The 14,213-nt window shown below is 40.8% G+C and overlaps 1 protein-coding gene across 1 annotated transcript; it reads right to left on the bottom strand.

Moving 5' to 3' along the window:
* Positions 1-488: 488 nt before the first annotated feature.
* Positions 489-12,728, bottom strand: tdp1 (tyrosyl-DNA phosphodiesterase 1). Its single transcript, XM_083917580.1, has 16 exons — positions 12,654-12,728; positions 11,081-11,698; positions 9,584-9,627; positions 8,531-8,586; positions 7,999-8,095; positions 7,659-7,693; positions 6,455-6,547; positions 6,195-6,365; positions 6,023-6,101; positions 4,620-4,796; positions 4,059-4,107; positions 3,753-3,819; positions 3,057-3,164; positions 2,450-2,552; positions 2,249-2,351; positions 489-598 (listed from the first exon to the last, which is right to left on the bottom strand). Exons 2-16 carry the CDS (start codon positions 11,694-11,696, stop codon positions 525-527), a joined length of 1,872 nt encoding a protein of 623 aa, XP_083773706.1. The 5' UTR covers positions 11,697-11,698; positions 12,654-12,728; the 3' UTR covers positions 489-524.
* Positions 12,729-14,213: the final 1,485 nt, after the last annotated feature.

The following is a 14,213-nucleotide window of genomic DNA, read 5'->3' as shown; positions in this document are numbered from 1 at the left end:
AAGTTATTAACATACTATTGTCTCCCATTTTACAAAGTTGCTTTATCCCTTTATTCAAATCAGTTTTTATCCGTGATGAAGGATCTCATGTTAAGTCAGTAAGGGCGCACTCACACTGTCCATCCGTACCGTGCCCAAGCACGTTTCACGGCTAAAGTCTCGTTCGTTTGACCAGTGTGAGTGCAACCGTACCGCGCCTAGGAGCGGCACGCTTGCCGGCCACGGCCCGTTTGGGAGAGGTGGGCCCCTTTGCACATGTACGAGCATGCGCACGTGTACGAACGCGAGCACAAGGCCTACAGCAGTTCTGTAAGATGCTGAATCTGCTGCATCACACGCAAATATTCCAAATATGGTCACAACGGGACAATTACATGTTTATTTTGTTTATTGGTAGAAAACATGTGAGTCTACTGTATGGTATAAAATATAAAAAATAAATGTTACTGATAACTGACACCTAGACATAGTGCAGACAAGTATACACACAGCAGTTTTAAAGTACAGCGAAGTAAAGTGTGTGTTCAGGAGGGAACCCAAACATTCCCGTGTGTGTCGGGATCCTGGTTGTACGGAATGTTCCAGATCCAGGGCTGATCTGAAAACACAGAGAGAAACGAACTGGTGAAATTAAATGTGAATACATGGTTAAATAATGAAAAAGGACTTTACATTGGTCAAAATGGCCACACGTATGCATGTTACAGTGTCTCCATTCACCGTCTAAGTGGAAGAACATGCCCAAAGATTAAGATTAATATCGTAGCGGTATTTTATAGATCCCATAAGTTTTCAATTATGCTCAATTAGATGCACTGATCTGCTAAAAGAAACTGGATTAAATGGCTCTAGTTTCAGAAATAATCTATATGATATGAAATGCTTTGAATTTTACTAATGAATTTTATATTTCTAGAATAATTATTAGAATATATTACTGAAAATGAAATATAATGACCTGCGATGCATTTCACAAATGAGCCCAGCAGATGAATAGTGACCCTGAGACTTTCAGTACGGCTGCGTTTTTAGCTTCTGCTAACTAAACTCTGGAAACCAGAAGTGAAGTACTGCAGGAAAACTACTCATCCTTGTTGGTAGACTTATTATAATTTACATACTGCTTCTTTTATTCACGCTGAACAAAGCACATGTTATAGTACCAACTTGGCAGCGTTTTCCCCCGATATTTAGGTTCCAATACAGCACTTTCTGATGATGACAGTTGGATTTTGTTTATACCCGCCATTATCTACAAACATTTTCAACCCAGCAGAAAGAGAAAGATTTTGGTGATGACCATGCCATCATTTTAAACCTATTAATACTCTTGTAAAATAAGTAAGGATCATTACTTACAGAATTTAAAAAATAAATAAATAAATAAATAATATTTATTTATAGGTCCCATATTATGGTTGATACTTGTACTTTGAGTTTCTACTCGAACATGTTCACATGCTTTCATGTTCAAAAAACACATTCTTTTTCTCATCCTGTCTGTCTGAATCGCTCCGTTTTAGCGCCTGTCTCTTTAAGACCCCCTCCTGAAAAAGAACCAGTCTGCTCTGGATGATCAACATTTTCAGCTCTTCTGCATCTGCGCTCAGCAGCCGGTGAATGACTGTAATGATACTCTAGCAGCACTTTCTACCTTTATGTAGTACAGATGTGACATCACAACAGTACAGGAGTCCTGACGGCTCGTTTTAAAGACACAGTTTCTGAATACAGTCTGTGTGTATTTCTGTGGATTGTGCATTTTGATACTTTCACAGTTTTTATATAGCACCTCCACCTGCTTTACAATAAAAAAAAAGACATGGAAGTCTGACTTTTCACAATAAAGGGCCTTAGAAACAAATTTAAACCTGTGTTTTGTGGAATACAATGTGCTCTCTTCAACCTCTTTACAGCTTCAGATTGGTTTTAGAATAAACTATTGCACCTCAATGCCACTAGATGTCACTGTAACTACAATTTGAGCTACACCTGCTGCGCATGTGGTTTAACCCTAGACTGTTTAAAGTTTCAACTGAGGTGTACAACCGTAGACTTCAGTATAATATTGAAAACATTGGAAAAAAATTGATTAAATGTTTCTATGTTACCATCCGCCACTCTAAACCGATTAAGCTCAAGTCAAATGCTCAGTGAGAGGGAGCAACAAGACTCACTGAATAATCCAGTCCGTACATAAATACATACAGAGGATGTGTCACTTACTCACTCACACACACTTCTGTACCTTTAGGAGAGTAGCATGTGGGGGGGAGGTCAAAGGGCACGGGGAAACCAGAGGAGGAGGAGACAGAAAACTGATTTTGGTGAACAGTGAAGGTCTTCATGTTCTGGAAGGAGACAACATTCACACCCTGTGTTATTGTACACCAGCTCTGTTATTCAGCACATGTAATGCTGCTGCTGTTTGTCCGTGTGTTGCTCTTACAAAGGCAGAGGGCACGTAGAGGACTCCCAACTCGTATGACCGAACCATCACCTGAGTGTTGTTCTTTTCCAGTGCACCCCACGCTGCTTTGGACAGGTTGGCACTGAAACACACATACGATGAACACATAAGCTTCGGTGTTCTAGAGCAGCTGTGTGGATTAGGAAAGGATCATTTCAGCTTAATCATTATCTGAAATGACCATAGTAGGATGGAGTTTGATCGGAGTTTTGAGGTCGAACAACTTTGTCTCGAACACAGAGCTGCTGCCAACGGTATTGCCATGGAAATTAGGTGGAAGGATTGGAAATTATATTACAAGGTGTGTCTTAATGATGATTCTTTATAACAAAATAACTTTGAAAAATCATTTGATAGAAAGATGTAGAGGATTTAATGCAATAAGTGTGAATTCAGTGGAATGAGAATTAATTTTCAATTCCTGGTTTGGGATAAACTTTAATAGTAACCTATTTTGTTGATGGGTTGCCACACCTGTTTCAGCAGAAAGATTTATACAAGAACAAATTAAAATCAAATCCCATTTACAAATAAAGACACACACATCATTTCACCTAATAGATATAAACAAAGCTAGCACACACACCTTGTGACAAGGAACCAGGCAAGCTGAGTGAAATCTGGCGACGCCCTCATGTATGTTTTGATGTGTGGCATGGCATGACTCCTTCCTGTCGTATTCGCCTTCCAACGGCTACGAACACACACACACACACACACACACACACACACACACACACACACACACACACACACACACACACACACACACACACACACACACACACACACACACACACACACACACACACACACACACACACACACACACACACACACACACACACACACACACACACACACACACACACACACACACACACATACACACACACACACACACACACAGAGTGTTAGCCTGTTGTTGGTTATTACTAAGCTAAAATCCTCCTGCAAGTAGCCCTGTCACATAATTTCGGACCAAATTTCAAATGCAACTTAGGTGCATAGAAGCTTGTACAGTGTGACCAGCAACATACAATATGGATATTACTAATGAAAGTAGGAACACCTGGGAACGCCTCAGGACCCCCCAGTTAGAGCTGGTTAATGTGGCCGGGGAAAGGGAAGTTTGGGGTCCCTTGGTAGAGCTGCTGCCCCGCGACCCGACCCCAGATAAGCAGTTGGAGATGAGTGAGTAATGAAAATATATATAACTAGCTAATACTAGCTTAACCCGGAACTCTTACAATACAAGTACATTTTAGTTAGTTAGACTTACTGGAAGAAGGAGTGGAGCCAGAGTTGCTTCTGAGCAGTCTGAATACTGTAAGGAAGAGAGCCGCCAGCTGGAGGACAAAAGAGGTGTTCATGATCACAGCGATCACTGAATAATCAAATGCTAGATCCATCAAACAATCAGTGACACTGATGTTTGAGGGGGGAAGCAAATGAGCGAGCAAAAAGCAGCCAAAGTAATCATGCTGTGACCAAAATCTACCTGCACTTAGTGAAGGTCATGACCTCTGCAGCACGTGACATGTTACGAATTCCGTTTTAAGAGGGAAGAATCAAAAACACGACTCACCTGGATAGCCTTCTAAACTAGTCCTCACATCTTCAACTGATGGATACACCTGCAAAAGATTCACCAATAAGCAACCCGCTTTAGAAATTCTGAGCTTTGTATTGTTGAAGTGAGCTGTTTAACTTCAGCTGAACTGTGGCCAGATGTGGCATATTAACAGGATAATGCCAAGATCAGCACTAGTTATAATGCTAATGCATTTCACTTTTCATGTGTTACTTGAAGGGTGTATAAATTACATAATCTCACTGTAATTTATGTAATTGTTTTTTTTCTGTCTTCGACTCAAAGTAGGGGTTACATTTTCAAGCAAGCATTATTGCGTCTGAAGTCTTTACAAATTGCGTTTTAGGCAATCAAATGTCTTGCAGGGACTCTAAGGAAGTGTAAAAATGTAACCTAAAAATGAATGTTCCTCTAATACTCTCTAATAATAATATTAGCAGCAGCAGCAGTCATAAAACCTCTATATCGTATTATTTTATACTATTTTTCTCATAGCATTGAATGCTACATCACACAAGCAACAGACCGCATCAAGTTCGTGTTGGAAGAATGTACCAAGTGCATGGGGGGGTCTGGGCGAAGAGAGGATTTCCCCAGTGTGGTCATGGTGCGCTGAAATTCCCCTGTCAACCATTTGGTCTTATCCAATCCCATCGAGCCGATGCTGGAGAACTGGCCAATCACAGGCCACTTTTCCTGTCCGGGAATAGGATCTGTGTGGTCATACAACAGCTAATAAAAGAAAAAGAAACCCCAGTTAGAGACTACGTGAAAAGTGTTACATTTCACAACATTTTAAAGTGCTGTCCCGTGAAAAAAACATTTACTTTTTATATTACATTTGCAACATTTATATATTTTTCAAATCCACCTGGTTATTGGGATGCTGCTGAACTGAGACTTGTTCCTTGTGCATTCAAGGAAATACCTGAGAGGGTCTCTTTGGGAAATCAGTCAGGCAGCATTAAAAGGAATATACCTGTTTTGCAAGGTTTAGGCCCTGTACTACAAACTGTTTAAACTGCATTACTGATGACCATTTACAAAGATAACCACACTGATATTCGACCTTTGACAAATATGAAGATGGTGATTTTCACATGGCGCTAAAATGAACCAAAGCCGTCGAATTCAAACGCATAATTGAATTTGAATGTTTTTTTCATACATTTCACTGCAATCAACCAAAACCATGTCTTATAAAATGCACACACAACACAGCCTCTCTTCTTAAATAACTATAAAACAAAGAGACAAATTGGAACTACTTGCAGCTTTGATTTAGTTTCCTTTCTCGTTTTCTGTCTTTGCCAGGGGTGCCCAATCCTGCTCCTGGAGAGCTACTGCCCTGCATGTTTTGGGTTTCTCCCTGCTCCAACACAACTGACTCTAATGATTATGAAACCTGTGACAAGCTTCAGCTGCTTGATCAGAGCACATAATTAGACTCAAGTGTGTTGGAGCAGGGAGAAAACTAAAACATGCAGGGCAGTATCTCTCCAGGAGCAGGGCACCCCTGGTCTTGGCTATAAACTGTATAAAATATGGACGCATTCTCTGTGACATCGGCCATAAGTATTTTAAGAGCTGTTGTGAAGCTGTGAACAGCTATGGCCGCCGCCACCCAAACAGTGCCTGACGTCACCTGCTCCTGGCTAATCCAAAAATAGGCAAAGAGCTGAGGCTGGGCAGCCAGCTCTTAATTATGCACAACTTTAAGCCTTAATTTAATTCAAACAGGTGAGTTATAAACCCCCTGTACAGTTGTCATGAACAGGAGAATTATATATAGAGACTGTAAACGTGTTCTGCTGTAAAGTTAGACTTGTGACTCATTAAAGTAGCCATTCAAAATACAGTTTTGACAATTTTTGGCTGCTTTTTTCAGCCACGGAGGTTGCCGCTTTGTCTTGAATAGCAGTGTGTTATCAACTATCAACTCGGGAGTAGAGACAAACCTTCCTCAGCCTCAGGTGGCCCCAGCGCTCCATGTCTGGACCAACATATCTCCCCGGGGTCGATCCGACCAAATAAACTCTGATAGAAGAAGATGAGTAAAGGACAAGTGTTACTTGTAAGCAGATTTAATATGTATATGTATTCACAAGTGCACTAAATGTTGCAGTTTACCTGGTCTCTGACAGATCATGCTCTTTGATTCGTTGGATCCACTCCTCCAGTTCTGCTGCGCGGTACGATGCCAGGTATTCCAGCAGGTCCCTCTTAAAGAAGGTCGGTGACTCACCGTCACTCTCACTGCTGCCCTTTGGTAACCGTGGAAACATGGGGCTCATCCACATTCTGGATTGGACATAATATATTTAGGGGCATTCCCAACAATAAATATGACATTACTGTCAAGTCGGACTTTCTAAAACAGCCAGACTCACCCTTGTGTTTTCTGGTACCAGTCAGCTCTGATGAGGTTAGAGGTCAGAATGATGACTCTGAAGCCTTCCTCATACCACAGCAACATCATCTTCCTGCACAAAGACACACCAACAGTGCACTCCAAGACCTGTAATATCTGCAATGTAAGTCATCTAGTGCTAAATGTAAATACGTATTACAATTTTATCTTCTGTGTTTTACAAGTTAATTCAGAATATACAGGGAGTTAATACCTTTATAAAGGTCAGTAACAGGCCTATTTCAAAACAAAGGCTCAGGTGTATTTCATAACATTAATAAATACAGTAGCTTACTGGAAGACATAAAGGGAACAGAACCAGCATTAATGTTATTAAATACGCCTGTGCTTTTCCTACTATGGCGGGTCAAAATGACTGCTGTGAGAAAGGTGCTGTGCTCTGCAAACCATCGTGAGGGTTCGTGGTCATAATATCTAGAACAATAATGGGGCTTCTTTAGCCCTGATCACGCAGGAAATTACTTTTTTAAGGCAAATTAGCTTAATTTGTAACCGGCATTTAACAAGATATATAAATTGTTCAATCCCAAGACCAGCAGGATAAATGTGGGTGGGGAAAGTGAATAAGCAAGGCTTGGCTCTCCTTAACCCCAGCTGCTCAGTGGTCAGCAGATCACACTGTGGTTGTACTGGGAACATCCAGGTGTGAATGTGTAACTGCATGAATGTGATCAGGGCCTTTCTAAAAAACAGAGCATGGCTCTCAGTGAAATGTTAGCTGGTATATTTACCATGTTCATCACCTCAACCAGGTGAAAAAGTAGTACTTTAGTGTTTGAGAAATATAATTTAAGCAAACAAAATTTAGTATACTTTTACTTTCTGTGCTGTACTTAAAGTATGTTTAACATACACTTCTTAAAAGTAAAGTAAACTTCATTGTACTAAAAAATAGCACACACCGGACTTTCACCCAGGGGGCCGTGGTTCATGTCCCATTAATGTCCCTGTAGTTACATTCCAAAAGCACTTAACCCGGCTTTTCATTTCAAGTATATTTACAAAAAGTGCTCCTTAATATAAACCAGTCTTTTGAAATGACAGTCTGGACCAAAGTCGTCCATAAAGCTGCAACAGCATCCAAACCTGATCTGATGTGTGAGTAAAAGGTAAAAAAACAAAAAAAAACAGGTATGATACCAGGCAGGGAAAGAAATGCTTACGTATGGTGAGTTCCAAAAGCAATATCCAGCTTGGCCTGTCAGGGAAAGTCACACACATCAGTCCCAATTAAAGACTCCAATGCTGTCAGAGTTTTCCCAGAATTATAAACACACAAACATGTAGAGACAGAATGTACATGCTGTCATGTACATAAGATAAATAACATAAGGCTGTTTAGTTTGTTTACTAAAGGTATGGAGCTGTTCTATAGGAAAGGGATCCTTAAATGACTTCTGTTGGTATTTGACGCTATTCAGAAAATACAAGTAACTAGTACAAGTAGTAAACACTGAGATCAAAATCAGCCAAACTGCACTTGAGATAAAGTGATGTCTGTACCTGACAGAAGCGAATATGTGGAAAAGGCTTAGCCTGCTGGAGCAGCCGGGCCTTGGCCTCTCTCTTGTCTCCATGGACGATCAGAACTGGACAATCCCTGCAAACACAACCCAAATATAAAGGGTTCACTGGGCATGTTTCAACGTCATTAGCATAATTATTTTCCTCTACTTGTACATACTTGTATTTGCCACTAATGGAATGATTCATCTTTTACACCTATTCTTAAATGCAGTTACGTTTCCCCTATAATTTGATATGTGCAGTGTATCACCTCCATTAATGCATACTAAAATAATAAAAGCATGTCATCATTTAGAAAATCCATAGTTAGTGGAAGAATTCCACACAACACAAACTTTTGTTGTTCATTTATGAGAAAACATCTCACATGCCGTAAAACATTAGCAGCCATATTATATAAGCCATAATGCACTAGAGTGTGCTGCCATCAATGTGACGTGGACATGAGCAGATTCCCACTCCTCAGAAACATGTTTATGATAATGTGATGGTAGCAAAGTAGACTTACCTAAACTCTGATGGGAACTGCTGGACCATCCAGGCAATATCAAAGCAGTAGTTAAACTATAGAAGAAAGAGAGTGTACTTGTATTTATGGATGAAATTCCCTCCGACACTGACATGGTATATAGTACAGCCATGCTAGCAGCTAGCTGTGAGAATGTACTTGCACTAAATGCTAATGTCAGCATGCCAACAGGCTCACAACGACATGATGATAAGCAGGTTAAATGCTCACAAGTTTGCAATTTAAGATTAGCGTGTTGGCATGCTAACATTTGCTTATTTGCACTAAACACAAAGTACAGCTGAGGCAGATTGGAATACCATGACTTTTGTTTTTGTTATAAACACCAAATTGAACTTTTGAGCTGATGAAAAAAAATCATTTTTTAGTGATGTGCACGTTGTCACATGCCGGTTCATTAGAATACACCACCCTCCATCTGAATCTCCACCCACGGCTTCAGAACTACCTTTCAAAAGGTTACCGTAATCACATTTTTTAACGCAAGCCAATCAGAGCAGAGTGGGCCAGAAAGGTCTGTGGACACAGGTATACAGATGGACAGTAAGAGAAAAAGAATAGATTTTAGAGCATGTAAACATGTTCCAGTAGAAACCTAAAATGTAAGGACCTGAAAATGAGCATAATACAGGACCTCTAAAGGTGCTGAATAAAAAATACTGAAATCAAGTTGCCTCCACACAGTTCTCATCCACCGTTCCCCAACTCCACCACATGTATACAAAGCAAATACTTGTTTGCCGCTTACATAAATGTTCTGAATATCCAGTACAGCCCTTTAAGGGATGACCAACGTGATTACGTTTCATCCTGACTCAAATGGATGCATTGCATTCAATTATTTTTGAGACATTTGACTAAAAACCGAAAACCTCATCATGGTGGTTCTAGATGAAAAAGTCAAAGTGAGTGTGGTTAACGGACACATGAATGTCTGTATGAAATTTCACACCAGTGTAAATAGACCGATCGACTGACAGGACGGCATTGCCATCCCTGAAAATTGTCTCCACAGGTCATGGGGTTACTCACCTGAACAGACTCTTTCAGGGTCCCAAATAATGGAGAGAGAATGTCTAGATGAAAGAAAAAGGGTTAAGAGTTTTAGATACAGCTAATGAATAAAAGACTGTGGTAGTTACTGTAGGTGGTAGTTACTGTAGTAGTACCCAACTATTACAAAACAGAGGGATCTACAGCAGGGAGGACAAAGACATCTGCAGTCAGGGTAAGGACCTTCATCTCTCTACCTACATGAGATCCATATGCTGTCCTCTCTCAAATTGCAGGACAAAAAAAGTGACCGAAGTATTAACTCACACAACAGCAGGCATATTCTACTTCTACTTCTATTCAACTAAGATCACTCACACTTATCACTCACTCTCAAATCTTCAACCGTTTTTCAGGGATCTGGTCACGGCGGCAGCAGCTTTAGCAGGGGACCCCAAACTTCCCTTTCCCGGGCCACATTAACCAGCTCTAACTGGGGGATCCCGAGGCGTTCCCAGGCCAGTGTGGATATATAATCTCTCCACCTAGTCCTGGGTCTTCCCCGAGGCCTCCTCCCAGCTGGACGTGCCTGGAACACCTCCCTAGGGAGGCGCCCAGGGTTCATCCTTACTAGATGCCCGAACCACCTCAACTGGCTCCTTTCAACACAAAGGCTCTACTCCGAGTTCCTCACGGATGCTGAACTTCTCACCCTATCTCTAAGGGAGACTCCAGCCACCCTCCTGAGATAACCCATTTCGGCCGCTGGTACCCACGACATCGTTCTTTGGGTCATAATCTAACTAAGATACGTAAGATTAAGATATTTTCCTTCTATTCACCCTGACAGTGCTTTCAACTTTTCTATACTTTGACTCTACACTCACCGGCCACTTTATTAGGCACACCTGTCCAACTGCTTGTTAACGCAAATTTCTAATCAGCCAATCACATGGCAGCAACTCAATGCATTTAGGCATGTAGACATGGTGAAGAGGATCTGCTGCAGTTCAAAGCGAGCATCAGAATGGGGAAGAAAGGTGATTTAAGTGACTTTGAACGTGGCGTGGTTGTTTGTGCCAGACGGGCTGATCTACTGGGATTTTCATGCACAACCATCTCTAGGGTTTACAGAGAATGGTCCGAAAAAGAGAAAATATCAAGTGAGCGGCAGTTCTGTGGGCGCAAATGCCTTGTTGATGCCAGAGGTCAGAGAATGGCCAGACTGGTTCGAGCACACAACACAACCTACTTTCTAGAAGATAGGTAACAAACACACTTTATTAAGCACCAGAAATAATAAAGTGGCCGGTGAGTGTATTCTAAAGATTTAGATTGGGAGCTTCCCAGTACAACCAGCTGTTGACTGCTGCCTACTGAACAACACTACTGGATCAATGAAGTGCCTCAAGAAAACTTGGAATTTAAAAGAACGAGTGACGTCAGAAATCCTGCTCGTCCCGGATTTTAACCTTTAACCTTCTGATCATTGTTATGTTATTATAAGAGAACTACCTGCACCCAAACTCTTCTCACCTCTAATGTGCAGAGCCCCGCTGTTGTACTTCCGGTCCAGGCCTGTGACTTTGTTGAGGTAAAACCTGTAGGTGTCATTTAGACGAGGAACACTGGACTCAAAGAAATCCTCTGGCTCGTCGATATAGTAGAGCCGGCCGTGGGGACTTGGAGGGCGCTCGTTCTCCACCTTCGGTTTCTTCGCTTTGGGGCTTGAAGGTGTCCTCTCTGGTAAGCTACTAAGGCTCTTAACCTTTACAGCTCCATCATCCTCATCATCACTATCTGAGAGAGCCCAGCCTGAGCCATCTGACACCTCTTTCTTCCGCTTTCCAGCCAATGATGGACTCCTTTCATACTTCACTGGATTTAACAGGTTTGTTGCTGCTGACGGTCTGTCCTCAGAGCCAATTACAAGTGAGGACACGGGGGTGCTGGCTGGTTCTGGTTTCACCTCCACAGTGGCTGTAACTGGTTCCAGTTTGAGGCTGGGGGGTGAGGCAGAAGGATGGGAGCTGTGACTGGATACAGCAGGCCGGTGGGGGTTAGATGCTGTAGTCCCAGAAAGAGGAAGATCCTCATCATCATCATCACTGCTGGAGATGGTCCACTTGCCATGGTGACTGTCCTGAGACATGCCTGGCCAGAGATACAGAGGGTTCATGCATCAGGACGAGAGCAAGCCTGAAGTAAAGCCACTGGTCAGTCATGCTTAATGTTACCAGTCTGAACTGATGATGTACAACGTGATACTAGTGATAGAACGATACTACGGATGGCCAATATTATCAGTAGATATTTGCGTTTTTTAGGTGTATCAGGTTCAGCCGATGCAGATTACAGACAGGCGTCTACAGGCAGCTCCTTGTTGCCGAAAACACCTTTTTAAGTTCAATTATTGTTCCTTTTTTTTTTTTATTTGTGCCTCGTAAAATTTGTTATCATGGTTGTGTAATATTTATGATGTAAATTAAGGGAGCAAAAGAAGTATCAGCTCCAAATATCAGCATAAACCGAGGGGGGGTCGGTATTGGCACTGGCCCTTAAAATCCATATCAGTTGATCCCTACCTGATACAGCTAAAATCTGACTCTGATTTGACCTGCTTTGATACCCCCAGTTTGACAAGTGCTAAGAGTTTTGACCACCCTTTTCTACCAATCTGACTATAATCTGTGACATAACAGATTACAATAGGGCCATTATAGATTTTATATTATATATAAATTCTGAAGTGTACTGGACGCTTGCAGCTGAAAATCCATAACATTGACCATAATAAAGTCACCAACACCGGAACTTACTCGGTAAAAAAAATAAATACACGCGTATATCAAGAGTAACATCAAAACATGCTCAAACAAAATGATACTCATATGCAAAATATGAATGAAACGCAACTATACAGCGCTTAAGAATATTTTGCATCAAATATGGAGAAAGTTAACAAAAATGCCAAACCAATACAAGCAAAACGACCATGCATGTTCTGCTATTTCCAAGTGATAAGATGGTATTTGTTATGAAGAGCGAAATGTAATAATGTAATACTGTAATAATGTAACATAGCGGTCGTGCGTAATGTTTGCTTTACCAAGAGATAAGAGAGCGGCAGCACTGGTGGTGATGGTGTGACGCTTATCAATCCACCGCTAAACAAACTTCATACAATACAGCTCCGCAAAACAAACCAAGGTGCAGGAGGTGCACACGGAATACGTGTCCGGGTCCGAACTCATTTTCCTGCCTCTTCATGTAGTTCCGCCTCGACAACGGGATCAAAATCAAACCAAACAGCAGATTTTACATTTTGGGCTGGTGCACAGGCATGAGCACTAGAATCAGTTTGATGATGTACTGTTTTTTATTTAATAATTGTTCTCGTTTTTGTTGATATCTCCTACAGTCTACAGTTCTTGTTGAATATGGTCTTTGCAGGGGCGATTCCAGGATTTTTAATTGGGGTGGCACAGATGGGGGGGCAGTAAAAAACAAACAACAGGAAAAAATTAAACCAATTACCAAACATTAAACTTGACAGCCAACCCATGTCAGACGTAGTCACAGTAAATAACTAGATAAATAACATATAACATAAGTAGATCATTAAGGTAGAATGAGACAAAACAGAGTAAAAAACTGTAAATAATAGTAAGAATAAATAAAGTAATTAAAGAAAAAAAGAAGAAAGAAAAAAGAGGGGGGTGTCTCTCGGACTCAATTAGGAAGCATCCTCAGAAATAACATTGTGGGTCCCAAGTTTTGTGGAATGCTTTGAAAACCTTAACTTCGCTAACTGTAGACATTGTAAAACACAATATAATTCTGCTAAATAACACCCATAACATTATTACATTATTTATTTAACTTGTTTTTAATTGGTCATGTGACAAGGGTGGGAAAGATATGATCAGTTCAGCAAAAAGAAACAAGCTATCTAAGTCACATACCGTACCACCATAATTCATAACTTCTGCCACATCCTTTACTGTGCTTACCTTTCTTGTATATTTGTCCTAAACAGCCAACAGCGCGTATCACTGCATACTTAACTGTTATATTAGTAAATCATAATGTGGTTAATGGATTAATGGATGAATATCAAAATATAAAGCCCTTTTTTTTAAAGAAGTGTAAGAAACTACCGGTGCATTTGTGTTGTAGTGAAGGAGAGCAGAGATTAATGTGGAGTCCGAAATATATGTGTCAAACATTATTTGTACCATTATTGCAATCATTTCTTTTTAGATTTGAGTCTAAAATATGAAGAACGCAAAGTCTGAAAAGAAATCATTTCGGGTATTTTAATGGGGGGAATTTTCAATTCAATTCAATTTTATTTATATTGCCAAATCATAACAAAAGTTATCTCAGGACACTTTTCAGATGACCACAGTATGCACATCTGACTGTTTTATGCTCACCTATTGTGTGTAGCTGTTCAGACCAGTGTGTCCAAATCTGATTGTTTAAATTCCTGTCTCCTCTTATTTCCTGCACATCTCATTTCTCCCACTTTCCACCGTCCTTCCCGCTCTTTTTGCTTCCCTCCTGTTGCCTGGGTCGTATTTCCTTCAGTCTGAATAATGCCTCTGATATCAGTTTTACCTGTAACAAAAAGTCAAATGTCAAAGGGCACTCCACCTCACAGAAG

This window comes from Echiichthys vipera (assembly GCF_963691815.1).
Source record: "Echiichthys vipera genome assembly, chromosome: 1".
Classification (NCBI taxonomy): Eukaryota; Metazoa; Chordata; class Actinopteri; order Perciformes; family Trachinidae; genus Echiichthys; species Echiichthys vipera.
This window is presented reverse-complemented; position numbering and strand designations above follow the sequence as displayed.

Excerpts from the sequence above, each read along its gene's own strand:
- tdp1 (XM_083917580.1), bottom strand. The coding sequence starts at position 11,696 with ATGTCTCAGGACAGTCACCATGGCAAGTGGACCATCTCCAGCAGTGAT. Across the intron at positions 8,587-9,583 it reads CCCTGAAAGAGTCTGTTCAG|TTTAACTACTGCTTTGATAT; the intron begins GTGAGTAACCCC and ends TTTCTTCTATAG. Across the intron at positions 6,366-6,454 it reads TGGTACCAGAAAACACAAGG|AATGTGGATGAGCCCCATGT; the intron begins GTGAGTCTGGCT and ends TGTCCAATCCAG.